This window comes from Jaculus jaculus, chromosome 7 (assembly GCF_020740685.1).
Source record: "Jaculus jaculus isolate mJacJac1 chromosome 7, mJacJac1.mat.Y.cur, whole genome shotgun sequence".
In the NCBI taxonomy this organism is placed as follows: domain Eukaryota; kingdom Metazoa; phylum Chordata; class Mammalia; order Rodentia; family Dipodidae; genus Jaculus; species Jaculus jaculus.
In genome coordinates this window covers 10,491,660-10,507,882 of record NC_059108.1, presented here as the reverse complement: position 1 = coordinate 10,507,882, position 16,223 = coordinate 10,491,660, and the positions used below count along the sequence as shown (strand labels likewise).

The window sequence follows — 16,223 nt, the reverse complement described above, 5'->3', positions numbered from 1 at the left end:
CTTCTGCTTCAAGCCCTATCTTCTGGACCTCAGAAGGCACAAAATTTGTTGTTCTTATTCAAAGTATTCTAAGACTTTGCATACAGTAAGCATTCAGTTGCTGACAAATTGATTATCTGTCCATGCAAGTAATTTATCCTAGCCATTCACCTAACACTACTCATACATCTATATTTAGCTTATCATATTAAAAGTTATTACCAGCTATGAAACTGTGACGTTACCTTGATACATGGTTTGCTGCTCCATAAATTTTAGTTCATTGTTATTAATGAAGTTTGGCTTTTTGTTTATTTGTTTTTCATTAAAGAAAATTTCAATTTCTAGAGAGAACAATACAGGAAGCCCTGTGTATTGTCACCAAGGTTCATTAATTTTATTAAAAAATATTTTACTCATTATTTATTCACAAGCAGAGAGAAAGGGAAAAAGAGGGAGGAGGGAAGGAAATGAATACGAATGGGCAAATGCACTCTAGACATACGCACCATTTTGTGCATCTGGCTTTACGTGGTACTTGGGAATGAATTTGAATCTGGGCTGTCAGGCTTAGCAAGCAAGTGTCTTTAACCATTTAGCCATCTCTCCAGCCCATAATAATCATTAACATATAGCCAGTATTCCATATTAATATCCTTTACTCCTCCTTTAAAAAATATCTAGAAATTTTAATCAGAAATTGTTTGAAACATCCTACGTGTTGTACACAAAGACAGGCATCACTGCTGGGATCATACAGACACCAATATTTTTATTTTAAAAATAAAAAATTCTGCCAGGCGTGGTGGCACATGCCTTTAATCCCAGTCATTAGGAGGCAGAGGTAGGTGGATCGCCATGAGTTCGAGGCCACCTTGAGACTCCATAGTGAGTTCCAGGTCAGCAAGGACTAAGTGTGAGACCATACCTCAAAAAACAAAACAAAAAAAAAAATTTTTTTAAATTAAAAAAAATTAATAAAAAATAAAAATAAAAAACTTTATTGGTAATAGTTTCCAGTAAAGACTGGCTTGCTGTCATGAGTAAGTATAACAAAGAACAGGTGGGTAGCCTATATTGCATCCTCCAATACCCCAGGACTGGTCCAAAAAGAAACTGGATAATTTGGGTGTTGTGGTCTGAATGCAAATGTATGTCCCCCATAAACTCAGGTTCTTTTATTTTATGTTTGGTTTTTCAAGGTAGGGTCTCACTTTAGCACAGGCTGACCTGGAATTCACTATGTAGACTCATGGTGCCTGAGTGCTGGGATTACAGGTGTGTGCCACCATGCCCCGTGACTCAGGTATCTTTGATTTAACTTCCTACTCAGGTCTCCAGCACACAGACACTGCTGGAGAAAGCGTCACGGGGGACGGGGAGACCTTCAGTCCAGCCCTGAGGTGGGTGCTGAGCCGCCCGAGCTCTGGCTGCTGGTGCTGGTGCTGCCTTCTCTCTAGCCCGCCCCCGCTATGGGTGCTGCGGTGAGCCAGCCTCTTCCCCCATGCTGGAGCTTCCCCTGGGATCCACGGGCCTGAAATAAACCCTTGCCTCCCATAAGCTGCTTCTGGTCGGGTGTTTGTCCCAGGGACACAAAGGTAACAACATTGTGGCGACACAGAAAAGTCTTAAGGGACAGCCAGAAGCTACTGACTAGGATCAATAGATTTTAATGCTTAGAACATCCACCCCTCCCATGAACTCCTAACTACAATAAAGGTTGTGTCTGCTCTCTCTCTGGCATCTCCCACCACTGCATGTGTCTGTGACAGGAAGAAGTCCTCTCTCTTAAATCAAATTCATCTAAAACCTATACTTAAAACTGTCTTGAGATTTTAGATCATATGAACAGGGCCTGCTTTCTGGAATTCACATCCGCGGTGGAGATTATATAACAGAATTACAGGAGGCTTAATTATAAATTCTCTCATAGTCGAAAGCAGCATTCGTCAAGAGTACTTATTGAGATGGCAGAAGTGTCACGTCTGTGCTGAACTCTCGAAATATGTGTAATCAAGGACTGAAGTTTGAATTTAACTTAAAAAGGCACAGGTAGCTAGAGGACAACAGAAGAATTCTAGACAGTGTCCCCTGACGGACCAAATAACTAACTTAAACACACTGGTTTACAATTTATTGCAAAAGTTAAATATTTAGCTATAAAATTAAAAAGTTACGTTTTGATCAATTTTAAATATTGGGGCTGAACCAGTCTCTGTGTAAAAGCTTGCTATAAAAAATAAGCAATACTCAAACTTGACAAATCTCTACCCAGCAAAACTTACAGGATCAGATTCTTCAGGTCAGATGAGTAGTTGATTGTCACCAATTCCATGGCTTTCTGTAAATTCTCTCGCTGAATTCCTGCCAAAGAGTTGCAAGCCAAAGCCAGCACAACTTTTCCTAGTGAGATCAAATCTGCTTGCTGACAGGGAAGAAAAGAAAGATCTTTTACTTTTTATTTCACAGCTACACATTTAACACACTGACCCTATTGCCTAAACTACAAAGGCACCATTTTTAAGTGCACTGTAGCCCTTAGAGGCAGGTTTCTCAAACGCTGTGCTCTCAGAACTCCTAGGAGCTTACTGAAGAGAAGTTTTGAATCTCTTCCAGTGTTATTTAATGAGCAGGCCCAAGGAAATTTCATCCAAGTACTTCCTGGGCAGATACACTTCAAGAAACATTATCACTTTAAGTAATTCATATACCAATTGTGAAATTGCTGGTTTTAATTTTTAAAATTCAAATAAGGCCATTATTTTTCCCTATTCAAAAATTTAAGGTTACTATACATACTTGCTTTGCTAGGATCACTACATTTAACAGACAGACACATCTCTCATTTTCCATGAATTCAAGATTACACTGTGAATATAAAGAATTATTTAAAGGGAAAATATTCTACTAAAAACAAGCAGGAATCTGATGTGAAAGCACATTCATTCTCTAGGAACATCTAAAATGGCACAAAGTTCAATGACATCCCATCTACCATTTCCAAAAATATTATTTTTGCTCATAATAATAATTTGAGTTCTAAAACAATCTTTCCTCTACTTTCTGTTTTAAAAATTATTTATGGGCTAGAGACATGGCTCAGTAGTTAAATGCATTTGCTTGCAAAGCCTAGCAGCCCAGATACGATTCCTCAGCATTCACGTAAAGCCAGATGCACAATGTGGTGCACACGTCTGAAGTTCATTTGTAGTGGCAGGAGGGCCTGGTGCACTCATTCTTTTCACTCTATAATAAATAAATTAAGGGCTGGAGAGATGGCTTAGTGGTTAAGGCATTTGCCTGTGAAGCCAAAGGACCCAGGTTTGATTCCCCAGGACCCATGTAAGCCAAGTGCATAAGGTGGCACATGTGTCTGGAGTCTGTTTTACAATGGCTAAATGCCCTGGCATGCCCATTCTCTCTCTCCCTCGCCCCATCTGCCTCTCTCTCAAATAAATAGAATAAAAATGAAAAAAAAAATAAAAATAAATAAAATAATAAAAAAAAATAATTTATCATTCCGAGGCTTTCCTTCTAAAAGGATTCTCAAGGCTGCTAATGAAATTCAGTAAGTTTATTATCACCTATTATAACTCCAGGAAATGGAAGAGTCACTCACAGTAGCCCCCTTGGAAGGCAACCATCAGTAATCACATGCCTTGAAGAATAGGATAGCTCTAAATTAACATGACATCATTTGAAGTAATTTCCACTGAAGATTTCTGTAAATCTTTAAAATTTGAGATTGCATGAATGTTCATTTAGTGGTTTATTATAAGGAGCTCTCAAATCACCCAGAGAACTTACACACAAAGTACACACAGAAGTTACATTGTAGCCTCTTCCTCCTCTTCCTAGTTTGGTATTCCCACCTAAGGTGTTGGCGCTTTTCAAAGCTCCCACCAGAGATGTGACAATGAAGCCAGGGCTGAGAACCATGAGTTTAGTGAAGTATCTATACCTGGAACATTTGGAAAGCTAGATACTTTAAGGTAATCAATAATGAAATTTTATCTCTAGACGGCTATCCTGAATGTTTTACCCGAACAGTAAGGAATGAGCCAAATTCTATTAGCAAACCATTTTAAAGTTCAAACTTGTGTTTAGAATTTGTCTGTAGAGGTGACCCCCAAGGGTGATGTGAGACTTGGGACCGCAGACAGCGGGGGGAGGTGGCAGGCAGGACAGCGGTCTTGTCCCGGGAGCACTGCCACTGCTGTGGGCTCCCAGGAGTCCCTTCAGCGACACTTCAGGACAAGTCAAACTTCCCAAGTCACAGTGACGAAACTATAGTAGTCTTGGCCTTAAGACATCCAGGGTACACATACAGTATTTCTGTATGTGTTTTACTTCAATGTATCCAGCAAAGTAAACCAAGCAGCACGTACCAACACACGACTGCCCAGCCCTTGAAAAACAGTCCACATTCTCAGACTGGCTCCATCCTGATTTGATGCTATACTAAGCCTCCCTCCTAGAATACTTCATTATTCCCTACCAAGAAGTGGGAAAACAAAGGTGCAAGACAGCTGAATAACTGTGAGTTAAAAAAGGAGGAGGAAGAGGAAGGGGAAGAGGAAGGGGAGGAAGGTGGAAACATCCACTTTCAGATGAGATTAGGCACATTCACACATAATTTATACATAAATATACTCCAGATCAGATCACAATTGGTCTTTGTAATAAACAGATTAATGGAGACTTCCTTAATTAAGAAAGGTTAGCATAAAAACTCAGGAATTCTCCTTTTCTTATTTCTCAGCTAAATAATTTTCCATTTGTTATTTTGCTTCTTACCGCTATCTCGGTTTTCCCCCATTTGTTGCATTCAGGAGGTTTTCCCCCAAACTCATTTTTAGTTTCCTCCTGATTCTTGATTTCTTTCTCTGATTCTAACTATGGCTCTACTTATGTCCATTTTTACTGAAAGTCAATCTCTATTCACGTGTCTGAAACAGACTATGAAAAATAGACTACAAGAAACAATGTTCTCTGTAAAAACACACTCCCTGGTGGGGTCTATCTTTAATTCTTTCATATATTTTACTATAAAAATCTATACGCAAAGTGTTATACACAAACATACATGCACCAAAAGAACCCTGATAAATCCTTTATTCCTGAAAAATGAAGAGAAAGTGACAACTGGCTGAAAGTTAATGAAAGCAGTTCCTAATTTAAATATCAGTTGCCCTGACCTTACTTAAAAGCTGGTTGTTTAGGGCTGGAGAGATGGCTTAGCAGTTAAGCACTTGCCTGTGAAGCCTAAGGACCCTGGTTCGAGGCTCGATTCCCCAGGACCCACGTTAGCCAGATGGACCCACGTTAGCCAGATGCACAAGGGGGCGCACGCGTCTGGAGTTCGTTTGCAGAGGCTGGAAGCCCTGACACGCCCATTCTCTCTCTCTCTCTCTCTCTCTGCCTCTTTCTCTGTCACTCTCAAATAAATAAATAAAAATCTTAAAAAAAAAAAAGTTGGTTGTTTAGAACTCAAAGGATATTTTTTCTTTTCAAAACTCTTTCTTTATGGGCTACAGAGATGGCTTTGCAGTTAAGGCACTTGCCTGAGAACTAAGGACCCAGGGTCAATTTCCCAGTACCCACATAAACCAGATACACATTATGGTACATGCGCCTGGAAGCCTTGGCACACCCATTCTCTCTCTCTGCCAATTTCTCTCTCAAATGAATGAACAAACAAATGAAAAAAAAAAAATCAGATGGAGCGATAGCTTAGCAGTTAAGGTGCTTGCCTCCAGAACTTAATGATCTCTGTTCAATTCCCCAGTACCCATGTAAGCCAGAGGCACAACGTTGTGCATGCATCAGGAGTTTGCTTGCAGTAGTAAGAGGTCCTGGAGTGCCTACTCTCTTTCTCTATTACTCTGCTTGCAAATAAATAAAATATAAAAATAAAGAAATGAATAAATAAGTAGAAAAACTATTTAAAGAGGTGTCTTATTTTATAACCAGTAACAAATGAAATGGTATAGACATTTCCAAACAAAGAGCGGAAAGTTAATACTGCTGTGACTCAGAAAACAAAAAACAACCCTTGTTTATTACCTTTTACTAAATTTTATTTTTTGCAGTGCTAATGATTGAACCTAAGGACCTGTGTGTGCATAGATTCTCAGCTCAGTTTTAGTCATTTTAAAAAGGCAATTCTAAACCAGGAGTGGTAGCACATGCCTTTAATCCCAGCACATTCAGACTACATAGTAAATTCCAGGTTAGCCTGGACTGGAGTGAAACCCTACCTCAAAAAAAAAAAAAAGGTAATTCTACTCAAAAATGAAAAGAAGGCAACATACAGGGGGATTCTTGATTCCTGTAAATTGATGGTACTGGCCCCAAATATCCCAAAATCTAGTACGATTTTCTTGGACTTTATATGAATGACTAGTATTTTGGTAGTTAACAGTTAAATTTTTGGAGACACGATCTCAACACGTAGCTCAGGCACTCACAATTCTCCCTTTCAAGTAAAACTAGCCAGTCAGTCACTATTAGAAGCACAAAGACAATAAAGGAAAATTAATTAGGGACAGTTAGGCACTAAGCAGAAGAAGAAAAGTCACTAAGAAACAATATTCTATATAAGGAAACTCCCACAGGCAGTAAAAAGGTACTACTAGGGAAGGACTTAAGTCTTTCCTCACGCTGCCCACTAGATGCTGCTATCAAGCAGAGGGGCCTGGCTGCAGCTGGGCGAGTGCAGGCCCGACACTGAGCTTTGTGCAGGAATAGCTGTGTGTCTTCATGGTCTATGGCTCAACAGCAAGAGTCTGACACATGACTCAGAATACTCGACAATACAAAACTCCCTTTCTCAGCCTGTCATGTCCTTCCGTTTGTTCTGAAAATTTATCTTTTACTTAAATAAGCCGAAATCTTCTTTCTAAACATGAAATAGAAGCTGAAAAGAAAAGGGCAATAGAAGGGTGTCTCTTCAAGTGATAAAGATTTCTGTCTTGCTTGCTTACAAAGCCTGACAGCCACATACCCACATAAATCCAGATGCATAAAGTGACAGAATAACCTGACATACCATTCTCATTGTCTCTCTCATAAAGAAATTTTTTAAAAATATTTTTGTTTATTTTTATTTATTTGAGAGTGACAGAGAGAGAAAGAGGGAGATAGAGGGAATGGGCGCACCAGGGCCTCCAGCCACTACACCGAACTCCAGACACGTGCGCCCCCTTGTGCACCTGGCTAACATGGGTCCTAGGCAATCGAACCTCGAACCAGGGTCCTCAGGCTTCACAGGCAAGTGCTTAACGGCCAAGCCATCTCTCCAGCCCTCGTAAAGAAATTTAAAAATAAGATTTTGCTTTGTACTAAATCTCAATTTAGTTAATATCTAAAATTAAACAAAAACAAAACTTTCTTACAAAGAATTAGTTATCTTAAAAGTGAGGTTCATATTCCAATGTGAAAATATTGAATAAAAATGGATATGATGATTTACCTAAAATACCCAGCTTATTAACAGAATAATGTAGGTGAAAGCACACCCCCCCCCCCTTTTTTTAAAGGCAGGATCTAACTCTAGCCAGAGTGACCTGGAACTCCCTCTGTAGCCCCAGCTGGCCTTGAACTCACAGTGATCCTCCCACCTCTGCCTCCCAAGGACTGGGATGAAAGTAACTACTCTTTTCTTTTTCAAAAAAGAATTTTTAATATATTGGCACGCAGAGAGAGACAGGACGGAGGGAATGAACATGGGTGTGTCAGGGCCTCTAGCAGCTGCAAACAAACTCCATATGCATGAGCCATTTTGTGCATCTGGCCTTACATGGGTACTGGGGAATCGAACCCAGGTCATTACGCTTTGCAGGCAAGTGCCTTAACAGCTGAGTCATGTCTCCAACCCCTAAAGAAACTATCCTAAATAAATTACTGTTTCTTTTAAAATATTTATTTAAGAGTGAAAGAGAGGCAGATAGAGAGAATGGGTGTGCCAGAGCCTCTTGCCACTGCAAATGAATTCTAGACACATGCACCACCTTGTACATCTGGCCTATATGGACACTGGGGAATCGAACATTGGTCCTTAGGCTTCACAGGTAAGTGCCTTAACTGCTAAGCCACCTCTCTAGCTCTTTTTAAAAATATTTTTATGAAGCAATTATTCTTTAAAAAAATATTTTAGGGCTGGAGAAATGGCTTAGTGGTTAAGCGCTTGCCTGTGAAACCTAAGGACCCCAGTTCAAGGCTCAATTCCCCAGGACCCACGTTAGCCAGATGCACAAGAGGGTGCATGTGTCTGGAGTTGGTCTGCAGTGGCTGGAGGCCTTGGCGCACCCACACTCTCTCTCTCTCTCTCTCTCTCTTTCTCTCTCTCTCTGCCTCTTCCACTCTCTGTCACTCTCAAATAAATAACAATGAACAAAAATAATTTTAAAAAATTTATTTATTTGAAATGGGAGGGAAGCAGATAGAGAATGAAATGGGCATACTAGGGCCTGTAGTCACTGCAAAAACTCCAGACACATGCACCGCTTTGTGCATCTGGCCTACATGGGTACTGGGGAATCGAACCTATGTCCTTTGGCTTCGAAGGCAAGCACCCTAATGATCAAGCCATCTCCCCAGCCCAAAAGCAGCTCTTCTTCATGCTTCCTAATAGGGACAGTTTCTTTGTTGCCCCTGTTAGGGGTTTTTCAGCACTGGAAATCACACCTGACGTCTGGCACATGCTAGGCATGTACTCGACCACAGAGCTACATCCTTCGTCGTAGGGACAGGCTCTTACTTTCCTATACCATATTGTCCTAAGAAAAAACCTAACAGCTAGCTAAGAATATCTTGGTGTCTAAATCAGCAGTACTAGAACGAAGTTAGAGAATAATGAAATTCTGATCATGTACAAGAAGTGACAAGCTTTAAATGAAACAAAGAAAAGTATTGGAAATGGTGATAGTAAAACAAGTTTCCTACTGTACACAAGTCTGCTAAAAGTGAATGGTAGTATCAGTTAATGTAAGCCACCAAGCTGAGTAATGAACACATTTTCTAGCCATATAAGCATTATTTCCATTCTGAACAGCTAAGATCTCTCACACTACCAGTTATTCTGTTTGCTTATTCCAGTCTGCGAGGGTATGCACTGAATACACCACAGATGTAAGGAAACAGAGCACTCAGCAAGAGATCTGGACTGAAGACCCCAAAATACTCTTAAAATAAGCAGAAATCTAACTTTTAAAAAATTGAGCCTAAGTATCCATGGTAATTCTTACTTACCTGATACTGAGCCATTAATGCCAATGGATTATTGTTTTGACTGTTATCAAATGTTAAAACATCAAAAACTCCAACACAATTTACTCGCAACCTTTAAGGACCAGAAGATTTAAAGAAAATATATTAATGGATATCCAACATTGAATTAGGAAAGATTTCAAAATATCTTTCACTGTCACTTCCACCTCCATACTACCTGTACACAATGGCCAACAACCATTTTAGATAAGGAAGCTAAAGCTTAGAAATATCAAATAATAATATGACTGCAGTTATAATAATTTAGTACCCAATAAAGCCAGAATAATAACATGATGTTTTGTCTAATAGGCCACTGTCCTTTTCATAAAAAATTATTTATTTATTATTTATATATAGAGAGAGCATGCCAGGGCCTTTAGCCAGTGCAAACAAACTCCAGATGCATGTACCACCATGTGCATCTGACTTATGCAAGTCCTTAGGCTTTGCAAGCAAATGCCTTACCTGCTAAGCCATCTCTCAAGCCCCTCAGTGTCCTTTTTAATCACTCCAAACAGTTACTAGTTATTCATGAAAGAAAACTAGTTCCTTCCTAACATTTGCTAAAGATGTTGACGTGTTATCATTCAATCTCTGAATGCATTTCTAGATGGTAACAGCACTCATCCAATTTGCTTAATCAAAGTTACTCAAGCAGGAACAGAGCAGAATGTGAACCTACAGCACCTGGAACTAGATCTTCAGGGGTTTGTTTTTGTTTTCTGAAGACTGAAATGTAGCCTAGGCTGGCTGTGAACTCACAGCAATCTTCCTATCTTAGCCTCCCAAGTGACGGGATTACAATTGTGTACCACCATAACCAGCTCACATCTTCAGTTCTCTAAGTTATGTTTTCTAAGACAATTCTTGAAATTTACTTGACAACTTGAAACTAGAAAGCCAGATGAAGCCAAAGTCTGTGTATTAACTCTGTATCAGTCTCAAGAAGAGGACTCAACACCACAAGTAGTATCACCTAGCTTGTCAAAAATGGCAGCAAGGGCTGGAGAGATGGCTTAGTGGTTAAACACTTGCCTGTGAAGCCTACGGACCCCGGTTGAAGGCTCAATTCCCCAGGACCCACGTTAGCCAGATGCACAAGGGGGCGCACACGTCTGGAGTTCGTTTGCAGTGTCTGGAGGCCCTGGTGCACCCCATTCTCTCTCTCTCTCTCTCTCTCTCTCTCCCTCTTTCTCTGTCACTCTCAAATAAATAAAAAATATTTTTAAAAAATGACAGCAGAGGGCTGAAGAGATGGCTTAGCGTTAGATGCTTGCCGTTGAAGCCTAAGGACCCGGGTTCGATGCTCAATTCCCCAGGACCCATGTAAGCCAGATGCACAAGGTGGTATGTGAATCTGGAGTTCGTTTGCAGTGGCTGGAGGCCCTGCTGTTCCCATTCTCTCTGTGTCTGCCTCTTTCTCTCTCTGTCACTCTCAAATAAATAACAAACAACAAAAAAATTTAAATGGCAGCAGAGGGCAGTAGGAGAGATGGCATAGTAGTTAAGGCACTTGCCTAAGCCTAAGGACACAGGTTCAATTCCCCAGTACTCACATAAGCCCGATGGACAAGGTGGCACATGCATCCGGAGTTCATTTGCAGTAGTTGGAGGCCTTGGCATTTCTGTTTTCTCTATTTGCCCCTCCCTCTCTCTCAAATAATAAATAACATATTGTTTTTAAAAAGCGTGGTAGCACATACCTTATTCCCAGCACTGGGAAGGCAGAGGTAGGAGGATCACTGAGAGTTCGAGGCCACCCTGAGACTCCATAGTGAATTCCAGGTCAGCCTGGACTACAGCGAGACCCTGCCTGGAAAAGCCAGAAAACACCACCACCACCACCTCCGCAGACTTGCCAAAAGCACAGCTCTGGACAAGAGCCACTAAGCTGGGACTTGGACTCTTGGTGCAGCTTGAGAACCTTGAGAACCAGGTCAGACTTACAAATGCACTGAGCGGTTGCGGTACTTCTGGACAAAGTGCATGAACAGGTAGCATTGAAAAATCATCAGGCTTTGTTGACTGTCATAGGTTAGACAAATGACAAAGAATCCAAACTCAAGGTGTCAGTACCTTGTTTTGCCAGTTATCAGAATCTTCGTCGGGTCCATTACTCGACATGCTAAACCTGCAGTGTGGATGGTACGCAACGCAGAACTCAGCTGAACAATATATGCCCAAATAAGAGATTCTGGCAATAATCCAGCATGTTGTCTGGGCAATGGTCCATCGTGTTGACCTAGAAAGCAGATAAATAGGAACAGACTGAAATATTCAAACTGAAATTAACAAATGTTGATTAAAGAAAAATTGCCTAAAACACTATTGTTGCCCCCCAAAATATAAGTTCTGATTGAGAAGAGGTACTTTAGCGATAGAAATGTAAGTCTGTACCATCATTACTTGCATTACATGCTCACTTTCACCAACTGCTCAATCTTCTACTGATCTCTTCAGTACAAGTGAACCTCAACATACACATGTGCAAGTAAAACATTGCCTATCACTGCTGTGTAAGGCTGATACAAATAGAAGCTAATCGGCGGAGAAAAGTAACCATTATATTCCAACCACTCTTAATTATTTGGAAGTACTGAGACCTTAGCCCAGGACTCACACAGCAGGGAGCTGCCACACCACTGAGCTGCATCCCAAACCTTGAAAGACTTTTGATAATAATGTTAACATTTAAATATAAGCCATTCACATTTCGTATTTGTGAAGGGAATATACTTTTATGTGTCTGTAAACCAACTTTTTATGAATCAAGAATAAAAGCAAGGGCCAGGTGTGGTGGTGCACATGTTTAGCCCCAGGTCTCAGGAGGCAGAGGTAGGAGGATCATCGTGGGTTCAAGACCATCCTGAGACTATTATAGTGAATTCCAGGACAGCCTGGGCTACAGCAAGATCCTACCTTGAAAAACAAAAAACATTTTAAAAAAAAAAAAAAAGGTTATACTTACTGAGGTAACCAAGGCCCAGAAAGCCAAACCTCATATATTCTCTCTCATATGTGGATCCTAGCTAAAAATGTTTGGACTTCTAGGTGAGTTGAAATGAAACTCAGTAGCAGAGGCCAGTAAAATAGAAAGGAGAGGGGGACTTAAGAAGATGGTATTGTATATACGTAAGTAGAACAACAGATTAAGTGAGGTCATGGGAAGAGATTGAATAAAGGAAAGGTGGGGGGAGGGTCAATCAAAATCTCAGATGGTATGAATAAGTCATATGGAAACCTACTTTTCTTGGACAATGGAACACTCAGAAGCCATAAATTGTTAATAGAAAAACTTTCAATGTCAGGGATGGAATACCTTCTAGGGAGTTATTGACCAGGGGGTCATTGATACCCCCAAAACCTTATAGGCCATTGCTGAGGCTCTTGGTTTCCCACCAGGAATAGATGGTAAGACTGTATTGCTGAAGACTCCACATACTTGAGCTTCAAGGTCACTGAGAAATCCTGCTGGAGCTGAGCTGAAAAACCTCCTCCGTGTGGAAAAAGCTAAGCTGCATGTAGTTCCATGGGGGAGAGAGAAATCACCAGTGGAGATAAATAAAAGTAGACATTGTAAGTCTTAAATTTGGCTAGCCAGGCCAAATAAGCCAACAGGTGCAATAGTGGCATGCCTATTATGGGGGAAACCAACCACTCTCTAATTGGGCTGGAGGACTGCTTCATGGGAGGGAATACATGCCTGATACTGAAAAATCTATGGCAGGGGAAGTCATGAGTCCTAGGGTTGTAATGTCTGTTGCTGTCTGGTTAAATGTATATACTATGCTCACCAAACTGCCCAGTAAGCTTTTTTCTTAATGTTCATACCTATATATTAATGCTACTCTCACTTCTGGTTAAAGAAGCTTCTCTTTTCAGATGGTTGTGACCTTGGGATGATTCAGAAGGCAACATGGTGCTGAGAAGTGACCGAGGAGTGCTCAGCACTGAAATATCTCTATCACACCTTCCAAGGCTCTCCATTGTGGAAGAGGTGGCAGAAAGAATCTAAGAGCCATTGGAGGTTAGAATTCCTTTCAATGCACTCTTCCAGACACAAAATGGCCTGGATATCATGACCTCACAGTGCCTGATACTACCTACACACACACACACACACACACACACACAAAAATCAATCAGTCTCTCTTTTATTTTGACATCAAAATAAAAGAGAGACTGATTGATAGGAGGAGGAGATATGATGAAGAGTGGAGTTGCAAAGGGTAAAATGGTGGTGTGGGGGAGAATTACCATGGTTTATTGTGTATAATTACATAAGTTGTCAACAAAAATAAAAAAAATAGCCCAGTATGGTGGCACACACCTTTAATCCCAGCATTCGGGAGACAGAGGTAAGAGGATTGCCGTGAGTTTGAGGCCACCCTGAGAATACAGAATAAATTCTAAATCAGCCTGAGCTAGAGTGAGATCCTTCCTCAAAAAAAACCAAAGAAGTAAAATAAAATAAAAAATTTTAAATCCAATAAAAGCAAAATAGTTCATCATGGAAACAATAAAATAGTAAATGTGCACAAGGTGAAGTGGCTGCTGACTGCAATCCAGTACTCGAGAGACAAAGACAGAGATAGAGGGTTGTCCTAGGTTTGAGGCTGGCCTGCTTTTCACAAGAGAATTTCAGGCCAGTCATGGACAAATAATCTTTCTCAGAAACTAGCCACTAAACAGACAGTAAATATAGAGTATTGGCTTGGGACAAACTCTCTAGTAAGAAACATACAAAAGTAACAATTCCCTCTCAGTTGGGCAGAAATGAAGATATTACACTCTAGAAAAAAGTCTCAAGATGATCCTAGAAGTGGCTCAAGTGATTTGGGTTCAGACAGTCAAGTGATTCTTCAGTGTTCTGGGGCCAGTGATTTGGTCAGTGGTAAAGCACCTGCTTGGTATATATGAGGTCTTGGCTTTACCACCCCTACCACCACTGCAAATTAAAAAGAAAGACAAGCTGGATGTGGTGGCATACACCAACACTCTCAGCACTTGGGAGGCTCTACATGAGTTCAAGGCAAGCCTGGGCTACATAGTAAATTCCAGGTCAGCCTGGGCTAGAGTAAGAACCTGCCTCAATATATATAGAAAAGCAAGACAGAGAAAGAAGAGGAGTTTAGGGGCTCAGGAGATGGCTCAGTCAGTAAAGTGCTGGCCATGCAAACATGAGGACCTCAATTAAGATCTTCAGCATCCATGTTCAAAAAAAAAAAAAGCCACATTTGGTAGTATGCACCTATAAGTCCACCATCTGGGAAGAGGAGGCAAGAGATTCCCTGGAGCATAATCACTAGCTAATCCAGCTTTATTAGTGGACTCTGGGTTCAGTGAGAGGGCTTGTCTCAATAAGGTAGAGAGCAACTGTGGAAGACACCCAACATAGATCTCTGACCTCCACATGCATGTGCATGCACACACACACACACACACACGTTTAAATAAAGCAATTCAGTAAATGTAGTAATAATGCAAAGACAGTGCTCATGGTCTTTCTCTCTCTTTCTCCTTCTCTCTTGAGACAGCCTCAGTCTATTGCCCAGGCTGGCCTCAAAGTTAGAGCAATCCTGCCTCAGCCTCTAGAATTACAGGTATAGGAAAGCACTCCTAATGGGGGGGGGGGGGGGCGCAGAGGAGTCAATATAGCAAACACAGTCTTGTTTTCTGTTAGAATGAATTCTAGAGGTTTTACACACTTCAACTCATTTTAACTCTCTTACCAATTTATACATATCATGTTATTTCCATTTTCTAAGTTAGTATATTTCCTACAATGTGCTCTTTAATACTTTATTTGAAATACTTTATTTGAAAAAAGAGATAAAATATGACAACGAGGATGGGTGGGCAAGTGCCTCTTGCCACTTCAAGTCAACTCTAGATACACGGTGCTACTTTGTTCATTTGGCTTTACGTGGGTACTGGGCCAGCAGGCTTTGTAGCAAAGGTTTTTAACCGAAGAGCCAAGTTCCCCAGTCCATAATATAATTTTTGTTCACAATAACATAATAATTACTTAGTAAAATTAAACAGCAGCTGTCCATACACATATGTATGCTATGTTTAGGAAAGCTGCTATAGTTTTAAATAGTGGCAAAAGAATGATTCTGAGAAAATGTAAACATTAAGGTATCAGGCACTCAACAAAATAATTACAGTTTAAAAACCTGAAAACATGCTATGGAGAAGGAGTTCTCAAGAGGGAACATTTGGAAGTATATGGAGATGCTGTTGTTATCAGAGCTGAGGTACAGGGATTGTGTTCAACCATCTGCAAAGCACACGTCCTTAGGTAGCCCCATGTCAATAGTGTTGAGGTTAGGTTCAGCTATAAATTAAAGCCAACAGTCACTTCACAGGTGTTATCACTAAAATAAACTTCAACCACCAAATTCATCTATAGGAAAAGTTAGACCACATCCTCTTCAACAAAATTATGCAGATGACATGGCAAAATTAAAAAAAAAAAAAAATGACCACATTAGGTAACTGGAGATCTAATGTGAAACAACCTTGTAACCACAACTTTTCTATTTCAACTGTCAACATGTAAAAAGCAAACTGTACATAAACAGAAGGCATATACTTTAATGGAGTAGAGTATTTAATACGATATTTCTCTAATACAATCTGAAAGATGTAATGTAGACTCATTTTCCCCTAAACTTTAAGTTATGCATCCAAAGAAACCTGTTATATTAGAATCCACAGTAAACAATGTGATGCTATTTTCTTGGCCCCCAACCATCAAATGAGAACATCTCTAAATGTGTAAACAGAGATCCACCTCCAAAAGATTTCCCTTTTCTCTGAAATCATTTACTCTTTAAATAAGCATTATTAGATTACAATGAAAATATTTGGGTTCTCTGAACTATTTACATTATAAAATGATTATTTAAGAAAATATTAGAAAGAGCTGGGCGTTGTGACACACGCCTTTAATCCCAGCACTTGGG

The 16,223-nt window shown here is 40.3% G+C and overlaps 1 protein-coding gene across 3 annotated transcripts in view; it reads right to left on the bottom strand.

Moving 5' to 3' along the window:
- Nucleotides 1-16,223, bottom strand: part of Pan3 (poly(A) specific ribonuclease subunit PAN3) — a 150,726-nt gene that overhangs the window by 10,741 nt on the left and 123,762 nt on the right. For all 3 annotated transcript variants that reach the window (XM_004659981.2, XM_004659982.2, XM_045154421.1), the window contains 3 exons: nucleotides 11,329-11,494; nucleotides 9,232-9,322; nucleotides 2,265-2,404 (listed from right to left, as the gene is read on the bottom strand). In XM_004659981.2, the coding sequence (XP_004660038.2) occupies nucleotides 2,265-2,404; nucleotides 9,232-9,322; nucleotides 11,329-11,494 (397 nt within the window). The remainder of the gene's footprint in view (nucleotides 1-2,264; nucleotides 2,405-9,231; nucleotides 9,323-11,328; nucleotides 11,495-16,223) is intronic.